General features: G+C 43.6%; 1 protein-coding gene across 8 annotated transcripts; it reads left to right on the forward strand.

Annotated features, from left to right (window-relative positions):
- Window positions 1–1,007: 1,007 nt before the first annotated feature.
- flvcr2a (FLVCR choline and putative heme transporter 2a) lies at window positions 1,008–22,996 on the forward strand. 8 transcript variants are annotated; one of them, XM_034110791.2, is made up of 11 exons: window positions 4,523–6,121; window positions 8,273–8,414; window positions 9,612–9,752; window positions 10,496–10,563; window positions 10,858–10,961; window positions 14,812–14,922; window positions 18,962–19,067; window positions 19,162–19,273; window positions 19,958–20,029; window positions 20,857–20,972; window positions 21,965–22,996. In XM_034110791.2, exons 1-10 carry the CDS (start codon window positions 5,471–5,473, stop codon window positions 20,931–20,933), a joined length of 1,584 nt encoding a protein of 527 aa, XP_033966682.1. In that variant the 5' UTR covers window positions 4,523–5,470; the 3' UTR covers window positions 20,934–20,972; window positions 21,965–22,996. The 8 variants fall into 8 exon arrangements, with proteins under 8 accessions (XP_033966687.1, XP_033966688.1, XP_033966682.1 ...); XM_034110793.2 differs by having other exon boundaries at window positions 19,958–20,025; XM_034110796.2 differs by lacking the exon at window positions 4,523–6,121 and adding an exon at window positions 1,008–1,877 and having other exon boundaries at window positions 20,857–22,996.
- The last annotated feature ends 59 nt before the right edge of the window (window positions 22,997–23,055 follow it).

The raw sequence follows: 23,055 nt of genomic DNA on the forward strand, positions 1-23,055 counted from the left end.
TCATATAGGAAACTGTCACTGTAATAGACATCGAATACATCCTGTTTTTATTTTTGCTGCAAAACGAAATAAACCATTATTTTATAATAGTTTATTTCCAATTTGGATTACATTGTACTTTGATACGCCTACTACCAATTGTATACGTATTCAATAACCAAGCTATTACAAAATCACGCATTGTATTTATTCAATAACTGTATTCATTCATCGAGTTTTTTACAGGATTGCTTTGAGACGTTTGAGTCTTACAAAATGGAAATAATATCAGTCCTGTATTATATTTTGGGTTTAATTTTCGTGACCAAACGTTCTGGTTAACGGTGCCGTCTGGTGGCCAGTTATATAGATTTTTGTTGGTGTTATTTCTAACTTTCCTTTTCACCACAAAGTTTGGCTATTTTTAATGTGTGAGGTGTCCCAGATCACAATGGATCATGCAGAAGGAAAGCTATAAGAACATTTTAAATGATATCACTGGCAAATATGGTAAAAATTAAATCTATGACTCATGAAATAACATAATTGTTTATCTGAGTATTACGTATTCAAGCTTTTCACATTACCTTCACCTTTTACCTTTTAATTCTGATTGATTTAGTGTAATCATTTTTCTTTAGGTGTCGATTGGCCATTCAATCCCTATTTATTCCATCCTGAAAATACAAGTACATCATAGCAAACACAAAGGCAGTCACAGTGCAGCCATTGTTGTTATTGGATAAGCAGCTTAACTGGGTGATGACTGAGGAGACATTAGCCAAACAAAACTCCTGCTATGAAGTGCAACCTTATATAATCAATTAGATTTGAATGTTGAATACAAAAGCATTGCCAATCTGAATGATAGCCTTAGCATATACAACTAAAACGGGTAAAGATAAGAGCAAACCAAACATCAATCTCTCTATTGGGTTGGCTTTCTATGATCTGTTTCCTCTGTGATGACTTAGGTGTGTGTCCCTACAGCCCCTGTCCTTTCTTTTCTCAGCAACTGGGTGGAGAAACACTCGGGTCAGCCTGTGCCTGTGTGTGTGTGATAAAAGGATTTCTCAGACAGCTTAACTATCCCGAGCTTGTGCAGAGCAGGTCGCTCCTTTCCATGCATTTTGAGTAGTTTCACTGTTTGTAGTCCTAAAAGTGAATGGTGTTTTGACTCACATGGCAAGAGATTTATCATAGATCTTTTTTTTATTGTCACTAATGGGGCAGTTCAAAGACCCTTGAAGTAGGTTACTGCTGTGGTGAAAGATTTCATTACATTCCAAGGGCGCACTTTTCACTTAAAGTGGAACATGGAAGAAAATACGACTGTGTCGAAGGACAGGAGTGCGCTTGATGCGATTGGAAACGGTCCACATTTGGGAGCCGGGGGTCCAGATTCGGCGGAGCAACTTAAATGCAGCATCCCTATCGGTAACGGAGGCTCTGTGGACACCACCCGTTTGTACAAGAAGCGCTGGGTGATCGTGTTCCTGTTCAGCGCATACTCCCTGAGCAACGCGTACCAATGGATCCAGTACGGGATCATCAGCAACATCCTGATAAAGTTCTACAACGTGGACGACTTCGCTATCGACTGGCTGTCCATGATCTACATGCTCGGGTACATCCCCTTCATCTTCCCGGTGACCTGGCTCCTGGATAAGAAAGGGCTGCGGGTCACATCGCTGCTGGCCAACGTGCTCAACTGTGGCGGGGCATGGATCAAAGTGGCCAGTGCCAAACCCAACTTGTTCTGGGTGACCATGCTGGGCCAGGCCGCAAGTTCCCTTTCTCAGGTCTTCATCCTCGGGATGCCCTCCCGCCTGGCCTCGGTCTGGTTCAGCGCGGATGAGGTCTCCACCGCCTGCTCCATTGGAGTTTTTGGGAATCAGGTGAGTTAATCTGAAGAAGAGTCACTAATACCTCTGATAAATCATGTTTAATTATGTTTAAAAACCATCAGCATAATAATTATGTTGTCTTTTTAAAATTAAATTACTATAGTCGACCATAACCTGGCTGGATTGAGGAATTTGGGCAAATGGTTGACTAAATTATCTATTTGATTAGAAAGAATAAATTGTCTCTAATACAAGTTTAATTATGCATTACCTGTCTTTGCTTACATATTGCTGCAAATTACCAAACAAATCTGCAAATATACCGATTAAATGCATGCAGTGAAAGTGAAGGTTTTGATGGCCCCTGTGCAGGGCCGCCTTAATGCACGGGCTGACCTGGGCTGAAGCCCAGGGGCCTACGGAGATCAGGGGCCGATCATGAGCCAATAAAAAAGTTTAAAAAAAACATTTAATTAAAAAAAAAAAGTTTTTTATTTCGGATGTTTTTACAAAACATTTAAATAAACAAAGTCTTGGCTTTCAGAATATAAAACTTTTATTTCCAAAATCACACGATAAATACATTTTTGAAGCTTGTAAAGGGAAGATGACAGCTCTCACTCGCCACTCACTCCTCCTCCCTCCGGCTGACATTATGAAGGTAGGCGTATAGTAATCATAGATAACACGGCAGGGTCCGTTACAGTTTGTTTTCATCTGGTTTCAAATAAACAAAGTCTTGGCTTTCAGAATATTAAAATTGTTTCGGCAAATTCAGATAAATACAACTTTGAAGCTTCGGCATAATTACAAGCGGAGAACGGAGTAACTTGACGTCACAGCAGGCATAACAACAGCCGGTGTTTCTCGTGAGTATTTTCACCGGGAAACAAACACAATACACACAAACGCAAAAATACACAAACACACACACTCGCAAGCTTCCCCGAGAAAAGTAATCCAAACGAAAATATCTTCCCTCCGTAGTATTTTGATAATTTGCTCCGCTAATCAATCAGATCGATGGATTCCAGAGATGACTCCGTAACAGTCCGTGGGCACCACTTAACAGCCAATCAGAATGAGAATATGTTTCACATGTGACTTATTCAAATTGCGAGTGATTGAGTGACAGATGAAGGTTGTTTAGGAGAAAAAGTTTGAGAAGAAAAAGTTTGAGAGTGGCGCTCGGGAAAGGAAATTGTTGAGGGAAAAGGAGTTTCGAGACAAGCAGCTATTACAAAAAATGCCGAAGCTTACAGGTTATTTTAAACCTGTAGGCCAGGATGAGGAGGAAGGACAGATGAGTTTTGTACCGAGCGGTAGCGGTGCCGGCCGCGGGGCCTCGGAGCCAAGTAGGCCGTCTGGTTCTGATAGCGATGGAGTAGCGGGAGAGGAAAAACAGACAGGAGGGACATTATCTGTTGGAGGAGATGAGAGGACGACGAGGACTTGCTACGTGGAGGGGAGCCAACGGCAACCGGACAGATACATGAGGGAGGCCCGATACGTCACTCATCTGGAGGAGAGGACCAGGCGCGCGCAGAGCAGAGTGGAGAAGTGCGATCACAGAGCCTGCCGAGGCTATAAATGACTTTCATTTGTTGTTTAAATAGGGGGCCTACAAAACCTATCAGCCCCAGGGCCTGATGGCAGGTTAAGGCGGGCCTGCCCCTGTGGGTCAGTGGGCCCCGGAGCAGAAGCTTGAGAATACAATCCGCCTGTAGCCCCTTACTGTGCGTTATGGTCTGCTGTGATAAAACATAATAAGGTCATTTGTGGTGTCCAAAACAAATATTAAAGATGGCTAAACGAAGTGTGTGCGTGTGTGTGTGTGTGTGTGTGTGTGTGTGTGTGTGTGTGTGTGTGTGTGTGTGTGTGTGTGTGTGTGTGTGTTTAACTAAAGCTATCACCCTGCTGAACTTTGGCCCTGAGCACATTTGTGTTTCCCTCCATACAGTTGCCAATTAAAAAAAAAGATATAGGTTGTAGTTACTTTCCACCACAAACCAGCTGTTTCAAGGAATCATCATAGGAAAAATACAAACATGTTTTAAAGCCAAATTCCAATGCTGTAATCACGGAAGTTGGTCAATATGTTTTGTCACGTCACCAACCAAATCACTGGTGACGTGCACACCTTCGCCATCTTTTGCTGGAAGCATACTTTATGACAGTGTTGCCGTGCTCCAGGTATGGTAAACAGACGGTTATCTGAACTATTACGTACGGTTAGACGCGAAAATAGTTTAAATTACCGGGCTGTTTGTTTCTTTAACCTACTGCTCATGTTCACATTTCGTCACGTTAGATACGCGTAAATGGACCGCGAGAAAGTTAATGCCGAAAATGTTCAGATATGAGACTAGGATTGTTTTACGGCCGGGTTATCTGCTGACGGTAAGCGTTTTATTGCGGTTGTTTTCATAGTTTTATGGAACGTAACAACGAAGCAATCTCGGTTTGACAACTGTAGGCTACTGTGCCTCCCACTATATCCAGACACTGATCCTGAATCATTGACAGCATATCGACGTGCCACAGTTTTTCCTTGAGGACGCCTGGGAGTAACGAAGTGAATTCGGGGTTGCAGTTTGAATTTCATGAAAGTCTCAGTTTTGTTTTAGTTTTTCGTTCCATTTCTCTTTCCATGAATGGAGTTTTCCTCGCAGAGGAAGTGTAGCAACAGAGAGCAGGACATCGGGGGGAAGTTACTTTTAGGTTGTGCATTCGTCAGGCATTCACAGCGTTGTCCGTCACTCGGTTCCACAGACTGTTGGCAGCCACAGGTCAGTTTTGGAGCAGTCAATACAGTCATGTTTGAATGACAAAAACCATAGACTATCAAAGGTTATTTTCTATATTTCTGTGCTATTTTGCCCATATAAGTGACAATTTGTGATTTCGAATCATTAATAGACTCTATTTAAATATTTAAATAGAAGATAATTGACCTTCAATAGATTCCATACCATGTCAGTGACTCCAAATCACTGCGTAATTGTGTTACTACACTGGAAAACTAGGGCTATTTATATTTTACATTTGTTTATATTGTTGTGAAAGTAAGGCATTTTCTCTATTGGAAAGTCTTATTTACCTTTAAACAGTTTACCTATTATGTGACCCATTGATTACAATTCAATTCCAGATATTTTTACTACACTGGAAAATGTGCAAAACACTTTTTAAGGGATTTTAGCACTTCTTCAAATGTTGTTGAATATTGTTATAACAATCTGCACTTTGCCTTACATCGCAATAAAACCAAGATGTTCTGTCTGACCGTACTACCATATATTCAAACTCAAACTTTCATATTCAAACCTGCTATAAAGATAGATGATGCAAGGAGGTGTGAATGAGAAGTTTTTTTCTCACATGACCCAAAATGTGTTAAAAACAAGAGGTTAGTTTGGTAACTGTTGGCTGATTTCAGAGCTTTCCAAAATTATATTCAAACTGCACCCCAGTTCCACTTCTGCTAATTCAAAAGGACTTGGAAGGAATAATTGCCACAATGGGCAGATCTGGCAAACTTCATGTGATCATCATGACGTAGGAAGGACGAGTCAGAAAAACTGTCACGGTTTCTAACGAGCAACAGGCGAGGAGAAATGTTTGCTCTCCCCTCCAGTTGATGAATGCAACAGAAGCCTCAAGGAAAGAGGTTTCATAGGAGCAACATGAGTTCTCAGGATGAATCCCATCAGGACCTTTGCGATGATGGAGGCCTTGATTGTTCTCAAACAAGAAAACAGAGAACCGGTTTTGGAGAATACAGCCAGCTTGACAACAACAGCGACACCTCAGAGATTACGGACATGGACACTGTGCTTATCTTCCCTCGTATGGAGACCAAGTTGTACAAGCGGCGATGGCTCATGCTATTCATCTTCAGTGCTTACTCCATGAGCAATGCCTTCATGTGGCTGCAGTACAGCATCATAGGCAACATCTTCATGCGGTTTTACAACATTGACTCCCTGGCCATTGACTGGCTCTCCATGATCTTCTTCCTCACCTACATCCCCCTCATCCTGCCAGTCATGTGGGTGCTCGACAACCGAGGCATCAGGGACGTAGTGGTGGTGGGCGCAGCCTTCAACTGCATCGGGGCCTGGATCAAGACGGGAACAGCCCATCCAGGCATGTTTGCCATGACCCTCTTCGGCCAGTTTGTCTGTTCCATTGCCACAGTTTTTATCCTGGGTATCCCCTCCAGACTCGCATCCCTGTGGTTTGGGCAGCATGAGGTCTCCACCGCCTGTGCCGTTGGTGTTCTGGGAAACCAGGTGTGTCTCAGTTTGCTTTTCGTGCTAAAAACATCTTTGGCAGTGTGTGTACGATTTTATGAACTTTTCATATTGGTGTTAAGAGAACTGTATGTGTGTGTCAGTTGCCAGGAGAACATTCAATGAACAGACCTTGAGCAAATGTTTGCCTGGTGTAGCCTCACTGGTGTTTACTTGTGAAGTAAAAATGTGGAATGATGATTTTCTTTTACAGGGTTAGGGCTTTTTTCATTTAAGTAATTTATCTTAGATTTCAGTTACTTTCTCTCAATATACCTTCAGCATTGTGTAACCATTTCAATTGCATGTTGAGGAAATGGAACTTACATGCACCCAAGCACATTTTCTGCAGAAAAGACAATTGCTAGAAAATGCACAAATGTGCCCCTTATACTTACAATGGACTCTGCCAATGGCTATGTGAAAATTACTTTCCCAAACAAGAAGTAAGCAGAAATAACAGATTGTAGCTATATACTACTCTTAACATATGGCAGCCAATATCAGGCAATAATAGTGTGCCCGTGAACCGCCTGTTTCTGAACAATCCTGGAGGCTTTGCATAAATTATTAGTAAATTGAGATTATACTGAGTAAACTGTGTCCATGCTAAAAATACTAAAATGTGTATTAAACCTGCTAGGTCATCTGAAGCTTGAAGTAAAGGAAAATCTGGGCATGTCATATCTGTTTCATTTTACAGAAACAAAACGACTTACAGAGATGACAACTCAAGAGGTTTTGCAGTTTTCCACAAAGGGAAGAATTTGGCTTCAAAGATAATTTTAGCTCTCAAAGGTTCTTTCTGTGAAAGCCAATGCAAACAAAAAAAGGATACGACACAGCTAGAACAGGTTATATATGTATGCCTTTTGATCACAGCAGGATCTTTAAGCCTTTACGTAAACATTAACCATCAAAAGAGGTCGGATCCCTCTTATGAAATGCACACCGGCCATTGTCCTTTTATACAATCTATGATTGTCACACATTTTCTTCTGCTTAGGTCCGGCTCTTCATCACTGAAGATGAAAGGACACATTGTTATTGATGTTTACCTTCTCACCACGACTTTATTCCTTTGAATCCGCTTCCTAAATCCGATGCTTCCATGCTGTAGAAGTTCACATATCCCCTTGAACGTTTACAAATTGTTTACATACAGTAAAATAAGTTAGGACTTCCATAAAGGCCTTTTAAGATCAGACAAATAAACACTGTGTGCCAAAAGAAACTTCATAAGAGGTCCTTGATTTGCAGCATGTGAAAAAGTTTTGGACAAGTTTTAGAGACTTACTTTACTTATCCAAAATGCAAAAAGATTTATCGATACAATGTATTTTCTTTGCTTTAGGTATGTTCATGTATTTGTACATGTAGTTCTCTACAGAGCTGACTACCCAGTTACAGTTTGAAAATGACCACAAGTTAAATTAACAATTCTTGCTAAGAGTAGCAAAGTTGTAAGTGTATGATATACTATGCTATTTATAGGGGCTGCTACATTAAGAGGACTGAAGGGGGTCTGCTATTTTTCTGTGAATACTGTTCACAGATTTGTTTTACTTGAGGAACATGTCCATTTCCCTCTCTTGCTTTTCCCCTAGAGCGGAGGGGCTTCAACTGGTGTCCCCTCTGGAATGTTTTTGAGGCCAGGCACTACTCATGGTATTGAAATGTGGAGGTTGTTGGAGGAGGTTTAGTATCTGAAGAAGTCAAACAGATATTGTATCTTCGTGTCAGGCACATGTCCCAAAATATGACCCCTTCCATTAGCTGTACTAAGATATAGTCTTACGTTTTGGAAAATACTCAAAAATGCAACTTAGTTATGCTAAGCTAAGTTAAGTGTTGTAGGACAGCTGTTTTTGTGCAAATATCCTACTACCTCTCCCCCTTTGACATATTTTGAATGTTATTACTACATATAGTTAATTAGTGTATTCACAATAGCGAGTAGTCATTACTCACAAAGCTTTTGTTGCATACTTTTTTTCCTCAAGACAGGCTTAAAAAACTAAAACTTTAACTTTTCTGGAATTATTTTCTAGTTTTTTCTTTATTTCCCACTTTTTTAATAATGATCCACATTTCCTGTGTGTTCAGGAGGCAGCATAACACATGTTTTAATGTTGTGCCTCTCACCTACAGATGGGTATTGCCATTGGGTTCCTGCTCCCGCCCATCCTTGTGCCGAATGTGGACGATGTGGATGAGCTGGCGTACTACATCAGGATCATGTTCTACACCAGCGCAGGGGTGGCTACCCTCATCTTTATCCTCGTGGTCATTGGTAAGAGATCCCACCCACCGGCTCATAGAGGCAGTCAGAGGTGTCAAGGCTCTTTGCTCATTCATGCAATAATGACCCACTGCAAGTCCCTTTCAATGTCATATAACTCCCACAGTCACTTGAGGAAAATAAATGAAAATGTGAAGTCATTGCAGCATTATCAATGACAATCTTTGATGACATTGTAATGTTTTTTTTAGATGACAACTCAGGTGATTCTCTGTAGGGTTTCTGCACCATTAGAGTTGAACGTTTAACACACCATTCATTCTTTTATGGTCGAGCTGTAGGGCTCCTCGGGCAGCACTGCTGTCTCCTTGAGATGTGCTTTCTACTGAACACTCAGCCGCATCACAGTCCGCTGGATGAGCAGCTGCAGTAATCGCTGTAATTGTTAATCTTTTGAGGAGATGTGTTCAGACACGGATGTGAAATACATGCAGGCACTCAGGGAGCCATCATCAGCTCTGTTAGACTCTCTTTTCACCTCCAACACCGACAGTAAGAGACACATGCTGAAGCTGAATCACAGGATGCACTTTATTATAAGGGAGATGTTTACAGGCTCTATGTGATATTACCAAGCTGGTAAATTATCAGGCCAAAACAAATTCAACAGTTTGAACATACCCATGCCGTGTAAGGAGAATAATTCTAACAGTTTTTCTTATTTGGAAAAAACATGGAATACACGTGTGAAGCAGCTGACAGTGCCTGTTGTAAAAAAAACATTTATTTACTCTTTATTACCCAGTTATGATAAAAGTGGGCCAATTGGCAATAAAGGCAACCTGCTGAAGTAAAATATGAAATGGTTTATATTGGTAAATATATACAGACTCCTCTAGTCCTCAAGGAAAATGTTAACCTACCATCAACATATTAAAACTATATTAGATTGAAAAGGGCTCCGGGCTGGGATTATGATAACATTTTATTTAACCTTTGAAAAGGTACAGCGTGGTTATCGACGATAAGGAATTAACACAAAGGTTATTAATTTACTTGGAGAGTGAAATATCTTCTGCGAACAAACAAACACAAACTCCTATTACTTATCCACCTCTAAAATGTAACCTTCAGCTTCACTCTGGGCCATACCTCAGTTGAAGAGACGATGCTATATCAAAACAAGTTGATACAAAAAAATACACAAGTAGCTTCCTAACTTCCTGAAACATTGTGTTTGTCTTCCAGTGTTTCAGGAGAAACCAGAGCTCCCCCCCTCCCAGTCGCAGGTTCAGGCCAGGAGCACCCCCCCCGAGGAGAACTCGTACATGTCCTCTATCTTGAGGCTGCTGCGCAACAAGTCCTTCATGCTCCTGATGGTCTCCTATGGTGGGTCCCTTCCTCTTGCTTTAATCTTTTACTTCCACAAACAAGGCACTAAATACATATTGTCTCAAGAAAGAGGACTGTTGGTCTTTTATTTTCCTCTGATGTTTATCCGAGGCTGCCACTAAGTTCACTCAAACAAAGACCTCATATTTTTGACAAGCTAGAACTAGCAAATGTTCTGCATTTATGCTTTATTATGATTCCTAACAAATCAGAATGTTGTGTCTGGTTTACTTACATCACAGTTCCTTACCTGACTTAGCTATAATATTCTAACTGTCCAAAAAAACTAATTTGAGCATGCTGTAGGTTCATAGGAAGCTAATCTAAATGGATATCATAAAAATAGTGGCGGAGTAAGTCCAGTTTTTTTTTACAAGAGGCTGTGTCATAATGCTGTCTTGATGATATCATCCCACACTTCAACACCTTACTGTTATCAAACAGTCAGGTGAGGATAATTAAAGTATTTTAAGATGTCTTCTTTTTTAACCGTGCAATGTATATTGATGTGTTGGTCTGTAAATGTGTACCGCCCTAACAATGGGATTTTAAGGTCCTTTTGTGTCTTTGTGCTCCAGTATAAATAAACGTATCAGTATTGACAAAGTCTGAAGGCTATACTGGACTTAATGTGTGCGGATGTCAGCTTTGTTTTTAGGGTGTATCATGAGGTGCCACCTGCACCTTATCTGACCCTACAGGTCTTCTCAAAATACACTGTTTTCTGTCTGTTCCTGCAGGGCTGAACGTCGGCTGCTTCTATTCTATTTCCACGCTGTTGAATCGGATGATCATTGATCAATACCCGGTAAGTCCCAGTGTTCCTGTTCTAAAATATGCCATTGCCTTATGTACTTATTTCACTCTGTGTTTCTTAATTTGTTTGACCTACTCTCGTAGTCTTTCTTTTGTGGTTTATCAAAGCATGTAGACATTTTTGCATTTTCTTCTGCAACTGGTAAACTATAAAGTGGCCAAGCAGATGACCCTGACACAGATAACTGGGCTCTGTTATGGCTCCGAGTTTCCTGAAAAGATAACTGCAAGTCACAAAATGTTATTTAATACGCTATTTTATAACAGATAATCTTTCTTCTCTCAGGGTGAAGAGGTGAATGCTGGGAGAATTGGTCTGACAATCGTTGTTGCTGGCATGGCCGGGTCCCTCATATGTGGCATTTGGCTAGACAAGACCAAAACATACAAGTAAGATATTTGACCTGTGCACCAAATAATGCTACACTGATCTGAAGTAATGCTTTAGGGCAGGGGTTCCCAACCTTTATTGGGCCAAGGACCGGCAGATACATTAAAAAGAAATCGTGGACCGGTTGTCAATTTTAACTGATTTTAATATTTACTCAGCACCAGCAGGTAGCAACAGAGCCTAATTGTAGCCTAAGTAACAACTAGAACAATATGCATCCAAAACATATTAATGTTTAAAAAGAACCGGTGTTGTTTTTTGGTTTTTCGGAAATACGGAAAACCAAAAAACCGACGTTATTCAGTTTTTAAACCAAAACGGGAAAACAGATAAATCAACATTTTGGTTTTGTTTGTATGATTTACGGATAATCATGGGAAAACAAGGTGTGTGTGTGTGTGTGTGTGTGTGTGTGTGTGTGTGTGCGTGTGCGCGCTCTGCGCTCTGCTCAGCTCTCCTCAGCTCAGCTCTGTGTGTTCGGTGTGTTTGTGTCGGTGTCGGACAGACCGAACACACAGAGCTGAGCTGAGCAGAGCACACACACACACACACACACACACACACACACACACACACACACACACACACACACACACACACACACACACACACACACACACACACACACACACACACACACACACACACACACACACACACACACACACACACACACACACACACACACACACACACACACACACACACACACACACACACACACACACACACACACACACACACACACAGGTAAAAGGCACATCTTTACCCGCTGGTGCTGCACTTCTCAGAGGCGGAGTATACGTCCCGCTGCCTCCTGATGCTGCCTGCAGCCATTTCATGAAGTGAAGGAGGTTTTCCTTCTATAACACAGCTGCGGGCAGCAGATACCGTGAGAGTCCCGGACATGAATTCATAGATCAAGGCAGACTGGTTTACTCTCCTGTTTGCCAATCCGGTGCTTAAACAAATAGCTCCTTAAAATGAAGTCCGAGTTTCACTTTCTCGTGCGCACGAGAGGCTGAGACCAGGCTGAGCCGCCGAATCCCTCAGAACATCATAAAAGCCATGGCATTTTTAACAGTTTTCTAGTGAAAGTTTAACCAGGCTACTGGATTAAATAATATGACTGGTATAGGTGCAAAAATCAAACACTTTTTGAAAAAAGTATTTTGATAAAATATTTTTATATATTAATAATTCTGCAAATATTACGATAAACTCACAGCTATTTCGCGGCCCGTCAGTAACACCTCCGCGGCCCGGTATCGGTCCGCGGTCCGCGGGTTGGGGACCCCTGCTTTAGGGCATCGACAAGAAACCAAAACTCCAAACTCGGGGTGTTTCTCAATGTCGAGGAAGGCTGCTCCAGAGCCACTATTTCAAGCATACTACGTCATCGAGTGCCGCCGAAGGACTGTTCCAATGTCCAGCATACTTGGAATTCTACCAAGGCCGGCGTACTTCGTAGCGGGACATTTCGAGGCTGCACATGTGTAGACTCCACGGTCTTAAAATCCCCACAATGCTTTGCGCACGGACCAATTTCCAAATCTTTGGCGGAGATCGCGCTCCATTTAAGGCGGGGCCTCGCATATGACGCACACCTGCTAGCCTGTTCCACAATTCTTCGTTTTCCGTGGCTAGGAAGGATTATTGCCTCGCTACTGAAGCAAGTGACTCGGAAGACATGTGCTACCAAGCAAGCGTCCTCGACATTGAGAAACACACAGTGTTCCCCTAGTCTAGGCAAGGTCCCATTAGGATATCAATGATTTATCATTGATAGTGGTTCCTAATCTGAATGCTAAAATGCTTAATGACCATGCTAACACGCTCTGATTTGATCAGTTGTGTTGTTTACAATGTTTACCATCTTAGTTACGTGTGTTAGCATTCTTACATGACCAAGCATGACTAATAGTTTTGCAGTTATTTGGACCCAAGGTTTCAGGCAAAATACAATTGTGACCTTTAGATCTTGTGGGGAATGTGGAGAACTTCCAGGATCGGCCATCAAATATTTTAAAACCTTAAATGTTAACCTCATGGTTGGGCTAGAGGAAAATTAGTAGATCATCAAAGTAGTTAGGTCTGGATGCAAGTTTGGGACAGTCTGACCAGCAGTGCCATTCATAAAGCATCTCTAAACAGACTTCATTTTGAAGCTAACTGAGAGATTGAGATACCACAAATGTAGTGCAAACTCCGAAAGAAAGTGCTATAAAGTTATTTAAAGTCTCAGGGTCTTGGGTGTATTTTATATCACCCATCCGAAGAGAGATGTTCAAATGATTCGTGCCCACTCTGAACAAAAGTGGGCACGAATGAGAATCCAGTGGAGCTGAGTTTTATACGTGATGTCCCTCTCTGCTTATCTGAACTGACAGGCTGTACTCTGCTGCTCCTCCCATGTCACATCTTAGCCCTCCACAGTAAACATAGAAAATACCACTAATTCAACCTTAAAGGGAAGATATCTCATTGCTATCTGATTATTGATCCTTTTGTCTAGATAAAGCATATAAATACACTGAGTAACGACCACAGCAGTTTTCTGAGTGTTGGATGTTTGGTACACCGTCTACACTAGAGACCTGGCATGCAAAGTATTATGATTAGGAAAATCCTCGGTCCACAGATTCCTTACATGCCATCACAAAACGTAGCTGTCAAAGCAGTCAGGCCCAGATGTAGGTTGTTGACCCTCTCACGCCTATTGTCTCATATGGGAGAGAGTTAAAGGACTCTGTTATAGTATCAAAGATGTTTTGCAGCATTTTTTGACGCGTGGTTGTACGGGAGGCAGCTTCATCAGAGTCACTCCGTTTGGGTGCGATGGGGGGGCTTCAGTGAATCAGGAATATTGTTTCTGCTTTGCAAGGATTAGTCAGGAATCTCATGTTAAGTAAGACAACTATCTTTTAAAATATGCCTGCTCTGGCACTAAAAAACACATCACTTTTTAAGGTTATTTAAAAAAAGAAAAATGTGACTGTGAACGTGTTTTATTTGTTGGCATTAATCCTGTTTGGGTGTATCATAATATGCATTATACGCTTGCATTTAATGCACGAGACACATGAAGTGATGCATGTCTGGAGGAGAAGTGCTACCGGCTCCTCCTATTGCTCCAAGTTTAACGCTGCTAGTTATACAGATGAGTTTTGCTTCTTGTAGGGCGGTGGTGGCGAAGTCGATAGGGACTTGGCTTGGGAACTGGAAGGTCACCAGTTCAAGTCCCGGCAACACCAAGTGCTACCGAGGTGTCCCTGAGCAAGGCACCGTTCCCTACACTGCTCCCCGGGCGCCGTTCAAAATGGCAGCACACTGTTCCTAACACTAGGATGGGTCAATAGCAGAGAAACAATTTCCCCACGAGGGATTAATAAAAGTCCATCTTATCTTGTAATACTTTCTTTTTCCAGAATATATGATAAAAAAGTCTTAAAATAAGTTTCCTTTGCAATGCAACATTTAACCCTATAACCAACAGTCATCAAAGCTGTTAAAAAAGCTTCTTTTGTAATTAACACAAAAAAAACTAAAACTGGGTGTTGCTTTTGCCTTGAAACATTATTAAGAAAGACAGATTTTTACATGTATTATTATGTTGTGGAATGTCTCTGTTCTGGTCAGCTCTGGCAGGCATGTAGTAATCAGGAGCCTTATCATAAGATGTATTAATGTGAAAGTCAATTCAGATGACGTTATTATATATTATCCTTAGTTACAATGTTTTTTTGGTGTATATACCTACAAATGCTGTTTGCTGTGTGTGAATGCATTGCAATTCATCGTATCTTCTTCACGCTTTTTAAACTGTATGATTCACTCTTGTTTCCCCAGACAAACCGCCTTGGCCGTTTATGTCCTCTCTCTGATCGGGATGGTCATCTACACCTTCACCCTCAACCTGGGTTACCTGTGGGTGGTGTTTGTCACAGCTGGAACTTTAGGGTAGGTAACCATTAGAGAGCAAGGCAATACACATCACAGACAGGGGGAAAGAACAAGTGTAACCATCAACAGCTATTTCTGTTTGAGAAATCTTGAAGCTAAATCGATAGTTACGGCTGTAACTACGGTTCTATGAGTCCCGGATGACCGCCAGAGGCGGTGCTTTAGCACTGGATATGTCCATCGCGCGCATGCGCAGCTCGAGTACCAATAACAACAAAGTCACCTGTGACCCACGTGACACCGGCTACATCAGCCGGTGTCGACAGAGGATCTGTTCCCAGAATCTTCTCGCGAGCACACAAGAATTCTGAGTGACAGGAAACTCTGGCGGTCATCCGGGACTCATAGAACCGTAGTTACAGCCGTAACTATCGTTCTATTTCGTCCCTACTGACCGCCAGAGGCGGTGCTTTAGCACTGGATGACCTATACCAACCATGTCATGAAGAATCCAAGCACTTACTCACCTAGTTGGAAGCAGCGGAGCTTGGCCACAAGACCACCCCCAGGGGGTGAGGAGTGGCGACATTGACCCGGTAGAACCTGGAGAATGTGCCAGAAGACGCCCATGATGCCGCGGCGCAGATGGTCTCCAGGGGCACCCCTCTTAGGGCAGCCCACGATGTTGAGACGCCTCTTGTAGAGTGGCATCTGGCCCCTGATGGCGGGGGGCGGCCACTGGCCCCATAGGCACATGTGATGGTATCCACCACCCAGTGGGACAGCCGCTGCTTCGAGAGAGCATGACCCTTCCTAGTGCCGCCATGGCAAACGAAGAGCTGCTCTGACTGTCGTATACAGGCCGTAGCATCAATATACGCCCTCAGGGCACGCACAGGGCACAGCAACTCAGGTGTGCCGTTCTCCTGTGGAATGTTAAAGCGTGCCAGCTGGATAGGCCGATTGGAGTGGGCTAGTGGAAGCACCTTGGGCAAGAACGCCACATTCGGCCAGAGGGTGACACCCGAGCCATCGGAGTTCCACCTCAGGCATGTACTGCTTACGGAGAGGGCATGAAGCTCTCCGACTCGCTTCCCTGAGGTTATGGCAAGCAGAAATGCTGCCTTCAGGGACAGCCATTTAAGCCCGACCTGGGCCAAGGGTTCGAAGGGAGGAGATGATAGTGCATCCAACACTAGGGGCAGGTCCCAAGCCGGGGCCCTTGGGGTGCTAGGGGGGCGCTGCCGTAGAGCCCCTCTTAGAAAGAGGGACACCAACCTGTGGCGCCCCACTGTGGCGCCATCGACTCCGACATGTCGGGCAGAGATAGCAGCCATATACACCTTCAAAGTGGAGTGAGAACGTCCACTATCCAGAAGGGACTGCAGAAACTCTGTTGTGAACCACTCCCCCTGTGTGACAACACGAAGGGTGTCTGCTGTGGTTAGCATATGGAAGGGTAGTACCCTCAGGAATCTGTTGATTCCTCTGAGGTCCAGAACTGGACGGAATCCGCCAACTTTCTTGCTCACAAGAAAGTACGTCGAGTAGAACCCCCCGCTCTGACGCAGGGGGTCCACTGGCTCGATTGCGCCTTTGGCCAAGAGGACGGACAACTCTTGGGCTAGCGCTAAGGCCTTCGCCGGGTCCTTGACAACTGTCATTCTGACCCGGCCGAAGGCTAGGGGCCGGCGTCGGAACTGCAACTCGTAGCCCCGGGTTAGTGTGGAAACCACCCAGGGGTCGGAAATACAGGCAGCCCAGTAGCTGAGCTGCTGCTGGGAAAAACAGCCGACGACCGGCCCCGGGACTTCAGGGCCTAGCCCCCCGGCCCCTGGAGCCCCTCGGGGGGCGCCGGTAAGGCTCTGAAGCGCGAGGCCGCCTGGAAGCCAGGCGACCTGGGGCACGAAAGTCATTGGCCGGTTGAGTGGGCCGCTGGGAACTCTGCCGACCACCCCAGTAAGCCGGTGGCTGAGCACGGCTGCTAGAGCGGCCCCTGGGCCTGCCGGGAGCGGCCGCGGGACTGCGAAGACCCGAGAGCTGCTGCCTGGTCTGCCTCGCTTGGGCAGCGCGCTCCAGTGTCTCCAGGGCAGCTGACCCAAACAGCTCCCCTGGCTCGACTGGCACGCTACGTAGGACTCTCCTACATGTCTCCGTCAGTGGTGACTGGGCCAGCCAAACCTGGCGACGAGTCTGTACCAGAAAAGACATAACTCGTCCCAATTCCCTAGTCATTAGGGCAAAGGCCTGCAGTGATGCATCGCTGAGGCCCAGCAAAGAAGGCTCGGCCGGAGCCTGCTGCAGCGAGGCGGAGACGGCCAGCATTAGATGGGAGAGGGAGTTCCCGATACGACACATGCGTGCCGCTGCGTCGTAGGCCCTACAGAGCAGCCCATCCGTGACCCTGCACTGAGGCTGAGGGCACCTGACCTCAGGCCTTAAAGCCTCGTCAGGAGCCAGAATCAGGGAGGCGATGGCAGGCTCAATGGGTGGCATGCCACCCAGCCCCGCCCTCGCCGGGTCCTGCATGGCAGCCAAGGTCCGGGCATCGGAACCAGTGCGGCTAAAGGCCCTGGTGTCCCTCCAGCATGCCTGGAGCTCCCTCAGGTACTCCTCTGAAGGAGGAACGGTGAGGGGGACACGGGCTGGGTTACGCCTGAAGAAGGCACTAGCCGGAGCCAAGTTGGCCTGCGGAACCGGAATCTGCAGGTGCGCCAAGGCTGTACGAATGATGGCCGCCATGGAGCCGTCCTCCCCGTCCTGCAGAGACCCCTGAGCAGAGGAGAGGGAAAACTCCTCGAGCGGGACCTCGTCCTCCGTCTCTTCATTGAAGAGGTTAGCCGAAGCCGCTAGCGACAAGGCATCCTCGTACAGAGGTGCGGCAACCGAAGGAGGGGCGGCAACCGAAGGAGGGGCAGCAACCGAAGGAGGGGCAGGCGGCCCGCTAGCAGCCCCTATACCGGGCCCCGGCTGAAGGGCCACGAGGAGCGACTTCATCGTGTCCATGTCGGTAGCTAGCTGATCCACTTTAGAGGACAGCCTGTTCCTAGTCCTCTTATTGGGGGGTGCACCCATGGCCATCGCTCCCTCAAGTCGCCAGGGACGGTCGAACTGATCTGGGGGAGGATGTGACCAAGAGAGGTGTCCGTTGGCTGCCGCCATACTTTCCACCTCAGTGATTCTAGCCACTCTGAGTGCCCGGGGCATGCAGCTACAGTTCATGCAGGCCCCTACTGTGAGAGCTTCCCTTAGATGCTCGAGGCCGAGGCAAGAGGGGCAACGGTCGTGGCCGTCCTCGGGCTCGAGAGAAGCCATACAGGCGCTACATGAATGAGCCATTCTGTAGGTAGCCAGATGCAGAGAAGCCGGGAGCGGGTGCGGGAACACAGCCTTCACCAGCTACCTGCCATTCACTGGCTGAGCCGAGGCGAGTGCCAGATGCAGCGTAACCGGGAGCGGGTGCGGGAACGCAGCCTTCACCAGCTACCTGCTTAAACCAAAACACAAGGCAGTTAGCGTCTACCAGGAGCGGGGGCGAGAACACTGCCTTCACTGGTTAATTTACAGACGAATGCCTGATGCAGCGTAACCGGGAGCGGGTGCGGGAACACAGCCTTCACCAGCTACCTGCTAAACAGAAAACACAAGGCAGTTTAGCGTCTACCATTACTTTTTATCGTAATGTGTTTAGTGTCTTTATCAGATTATATCAGAGAAGGAGACCGTCCTGGATTAAAAAAAAAAGGCAGGTTTAGCAGCTCTGTAGTCTGAACTCTTCTAATGCTGAAATGCCTTCAAAACATTCTGTCTGTAGTTCAGGTTTCTTTGCATTTCTGCTGCTTTGTCAAAGCAATATTAATGCTCCACTGGTCCCTCAGTCCACGTGATTTGTCTTTACAATTATTGCTATTTTTGTTAAGCTGATTAAATCCATAACTGCTTCCCATAGCAATTCCTTGTCTGCTTTCATTTCTGAAACCCAGACAGGATTTATTAATATACCCGCAATGTGTCCTTGGCCTCCTTTTTAAGTGCAGATAAAACACTTTAGTTTGGCGTTTAATTTGACCTTCGGTGTTTGCATGTGTGTCTGCAGCTTCTTCATGACGGGATATCTTCCTCTGGGCTTTGAGTTTGCAGTAGAGCTCACATATCCAGAGTCAGAGGGAACCTCCTCTGGACTGCTGAACTGCTCAGCTCAGGTCAGTAATGATAGCAACGTTTAATACAAATTTACAAAATACAAAATGTGTTGGTTTTGGGATGTAAACTTGAAAGGTTTTATTCTCCTTTCAGATCTTTGGAATCATTTTCACCATCTCCCAGGGGAAGATTATCGATAGATGGGGCACTTTTGCAGGAAACATCTTCCTGTGTATTTTCCTGCTTATTGGATCCATACTGACAGGTAGGATATTAGCTTAACCAAATACCACAGCTCTAAAAACAAGTTTCAAAAACTAGATAGAACTTTGAACTCATGTCGGCATGTGATATTCACAGGAATTTTAACACAATGTGTATTTTAGAATTTAAGCATGACTGGTGTTAATCCAGTGTTACACACGCTACAGGCATCTTTCATGAGATGAGACAGCCCCCTAGTGGCTGAATAAAGGACAACCACTAATATAAAGCCAATTGAAATCGAATGCTTTCTAACACTTCTTCACTTTTAAAGCATTATGATGATTACTTTTTGCCATTTATTGGTTGTGCATCAACAATAACACAGTGCAAAAATATCTTATATTCCTTGACATTTGACATGTAAGTAGTCACTTTCAAGATGCATCAGGTTGTGGAATGAAACCCCTGTTGCTGTTTTATATAAATTGTGTTAACTCGTTGTAAAGCTCCTGAAGTTGTAACAGATTTGTGGAGGTAACACTGCAACCAGCGTGGTTAATGCCGTCCTGAAAGAAGTTGCCACTGATGTGCTATTTAATTTAACTTTTGATAATAATGGTGATTACCAAATGAACACAATTCTCCGCATTTAAATGTTCCTCATGCCAACTTTGAAAAACATACTGCGCTAACTTTAATAAGAGCAAAACCTCAATAACCTTTTCTGTCCCCTTTATCGTAGGATTAATCAAGTCTGACCTCCGCCGGCAGAAGGCCAACCTCCAGCAGGCTGAGGTGCGGACAGTGAGTGTAAGTAAGTGGGCTTCTCTGTGGTCCTCACACTGCTGCAGGCATGCACAGGGGCAGCACTGCATGCAACTCTGTCCAAACTCACCGAAAACATGTTCTACTCTCAGACAGCAAGGCACACTTTTGCTTTGTCTGAGAGCTCTCCAAATCACTCTAACAGCATGTTTACCATCTGGTGCTACAACAATTTCACTGGCAAAGAGTGCAGATGACAGTGTCACAGGATAAAACGTTTCTAAATCACTCTAACTATGTGATAACATGCAATTATCAAATACAATTGGTTGTAATATATTGAAAATGAATGCCATTTAAAAAATACCTTTGGCATTGCTTCTGCTCATCACTCATTGCCTTCTTAAAGAAAAACTTAGAAACTCTTTTTCTTTCTTTCCTTTTTCTTTTACTGTTAACAATATTCCAATTCTAAATCCACACTAAAATAATAGCTCTGGTTATCCTGTACACTACAATTTACATTTAACAGATACTCCTTTTTAATTAATGGAATGAAAGAACCAGCAGTGAAATAAATAAGAATACAGGTACAACAGTTGACATGAGAAGTAATCAGTGAAAATCTATGAAAAATATATCTAAATAAACTGTTAATTCATCATATTTGGTATAATTTACTGCTAAATGACTAGATGCAGGTCATATTTTCCTCGCTAAAGGCAGTGTAAGTGTGGCTGCTGGGTGAAATGCAGGCAGTCTAAGTTGGGTGTTTAGGGTTTGGTGGTGTGGGATGGAGGAGATGGGGGTGATCAGGTGGCCCCTCTGGGACCCTCTGGGACCCTCAGAGGAGTGACCTCCAAGCTATCATTCCAGCCTACAGGCTCTGTGACATCGGGGAAGGACTACGGGGCCACAGCAACCGTCCACTGGCAACGGCAATCTTGACATAAACCCAAAACCTCATTAAAACCAAAACCTCTTCATCACCAGTAAGACGATACTCTACACAAACACACAGTGATATTTGACAGGAAATAAAACATATTTTTAACATCAAAAAGCCATTGAATCTTCTAGAAAATTCTGCAAAACTGTAACAAAAAAGCACATTAAGTTTCAATTTACAAAAAGAGAAGGTTTAATCAATTCTGAACAAAGCAGGACTGGTATTTCTAATAGAACATGTTATAAACTACTGAGCTGCAGTACATTCAAATCCACTTCATTGTTGAATAAACCATTTTATTTCCAGATTTCAGACTTTTTTAAAACTCATGATAATAATTTCCTGCTAATAGGATTAGTACTGACAGGTAAGATATTAACTTATCCAAATACTACACCTGTAAAAACAACTTTGAACTAATGTACGCATGTGAAATTAACAGGAATTTGAACACAGTGTGTATTTTAGAATTAAAGCATGACTGCTGTTAGTCCAGTGTTACACACGCAACAGGCGTCTTTCATGAGATGAGACAGCCTTAATTAAAGATTCCTACAAATTAAAGGCTAATTGAAATAGATGAGTTATTTGTGAATCAAAAATAAAAATATGCTTCTTAAAATTCCTTAACTTTTAAAGCACTGTACTGATGACCTATCGCCATGGAGGTCAAGCAGGTTCACCTGCTGATATCGTGGAATAACATATTTTATCATAAAAATCAATCATGATTTCCTGCACTTGTTTTTTTTAACTTTTTCTTGAACCAAATCTGTTAAAAAGGAAAGGAAAACGATCATTAGACATTTGTGATTAACTGATGACTAACTGAGTGATTTGATGAGCACAGAAAAAGGTATTAATAATATGGATTTAATGCCGGAGTAGAATTAAAGTTTTAAGATGTTTGATTCTCAAGAAATGAATAATATGGTTTATGTTACCATTTAGCTGTCTTTCTGAATGCTGTGATGAGTTGAGAATTTGTGTCATCTTGTTTTTATCTGTGATAATTAATATTTGTTTCCTTTACAGAAAGCCACGGCTGAGTTAGAAGCAGCCGTACCGCCACCTGCACTTCTGAAAGAGGGGAAGTGATAAGGAGGACAGACTCTGACAAAGATGCTGTTGACTGATTAATCACAAATACGATCACTTTAACATGCATTAACACACACACAGGGGCCACAGAGGAAGCAACGCTGCAGTGAAGAGTGAGCAGAGGAGAGTGAACCCCTCTGAGCAGCACTCTGTCAAACATCTGATGTACTGTACGTCCACACACTGATTCAAACACCAGAGACTCACACTAATGCCCAGGTGCAATGTAGCTCATCCCAAACCAAGCACAAGGCAATCATTCACAAGGGGAACACACTTGGATCTTCGTATGTTTTAAAAACATTAAACTCATCATCTTATTAAACATTGATTTTACCCAATGGAGGCATTTCAGTGCAATTCAACTGCCACTTTAGTGTTTTTAACTTTTCCCGAACTTTTAACCGTCTGATTAGTGTTGATTCAGTGATCTATGAATCTTACACGCAATATTTTAAACGTGTTTCCTACTACTTGACCAATGTTGTGTGTAACTGATCTCAGTCTTTACATTGCTGAAGGCATTCATTAGAGTGCAGACTAAACCGTGTTCCTCTCATGTTATCATCTCTCCCTGCCATCCAGGATCACATGGAGGAATAACTTCTGCATACTTTTGACTATAAATGTAATTGATGCCGTGCATCAGTTGTCTTTGTGTAATTGTAAGTGATCTCTACTACACATTTGGTGTTAGATATCTAGATTAACATGCAATCAAGAAAGTCTGGAACATGAGGAATGTAAGCTCAGCTCAAAGCAAGATATTAGGCAAATGAATCTATTGCAGTTGGCATTTTGCACAATAAATGTTTTAATGTGAACTTTTACTTAGGTTGTCAACTTGTGAGTGGGAAATGTAGTTCATGCTATATAACTAGTTTGCCATTCAAGGGTTTCACACTGTTCTGTGGGGACTGTCAGGTGATTTTACTATTTTATAATAAATGAGATGTTAAGGTGCCAGTTTTTGTGTGCTCATGTTTACTGAATTTAAAAATCCTATCATGAACCAGAAAACGGAA

Source organism: Pseudochaenichthys georgianus, chromosome 22 (assembly GCF_902827115.2).
Source record: "Pseudochaenichthys georgianus chromosome 22, fPseGeo1.2, whole genome shotgun sequence".
NCBI lineage: Eukaryota > Metazoa > Chordata > Actinopteri > Perciformes > Channichthyidae > Pseudochaenichthys > Pseudochaenichthys georgianus.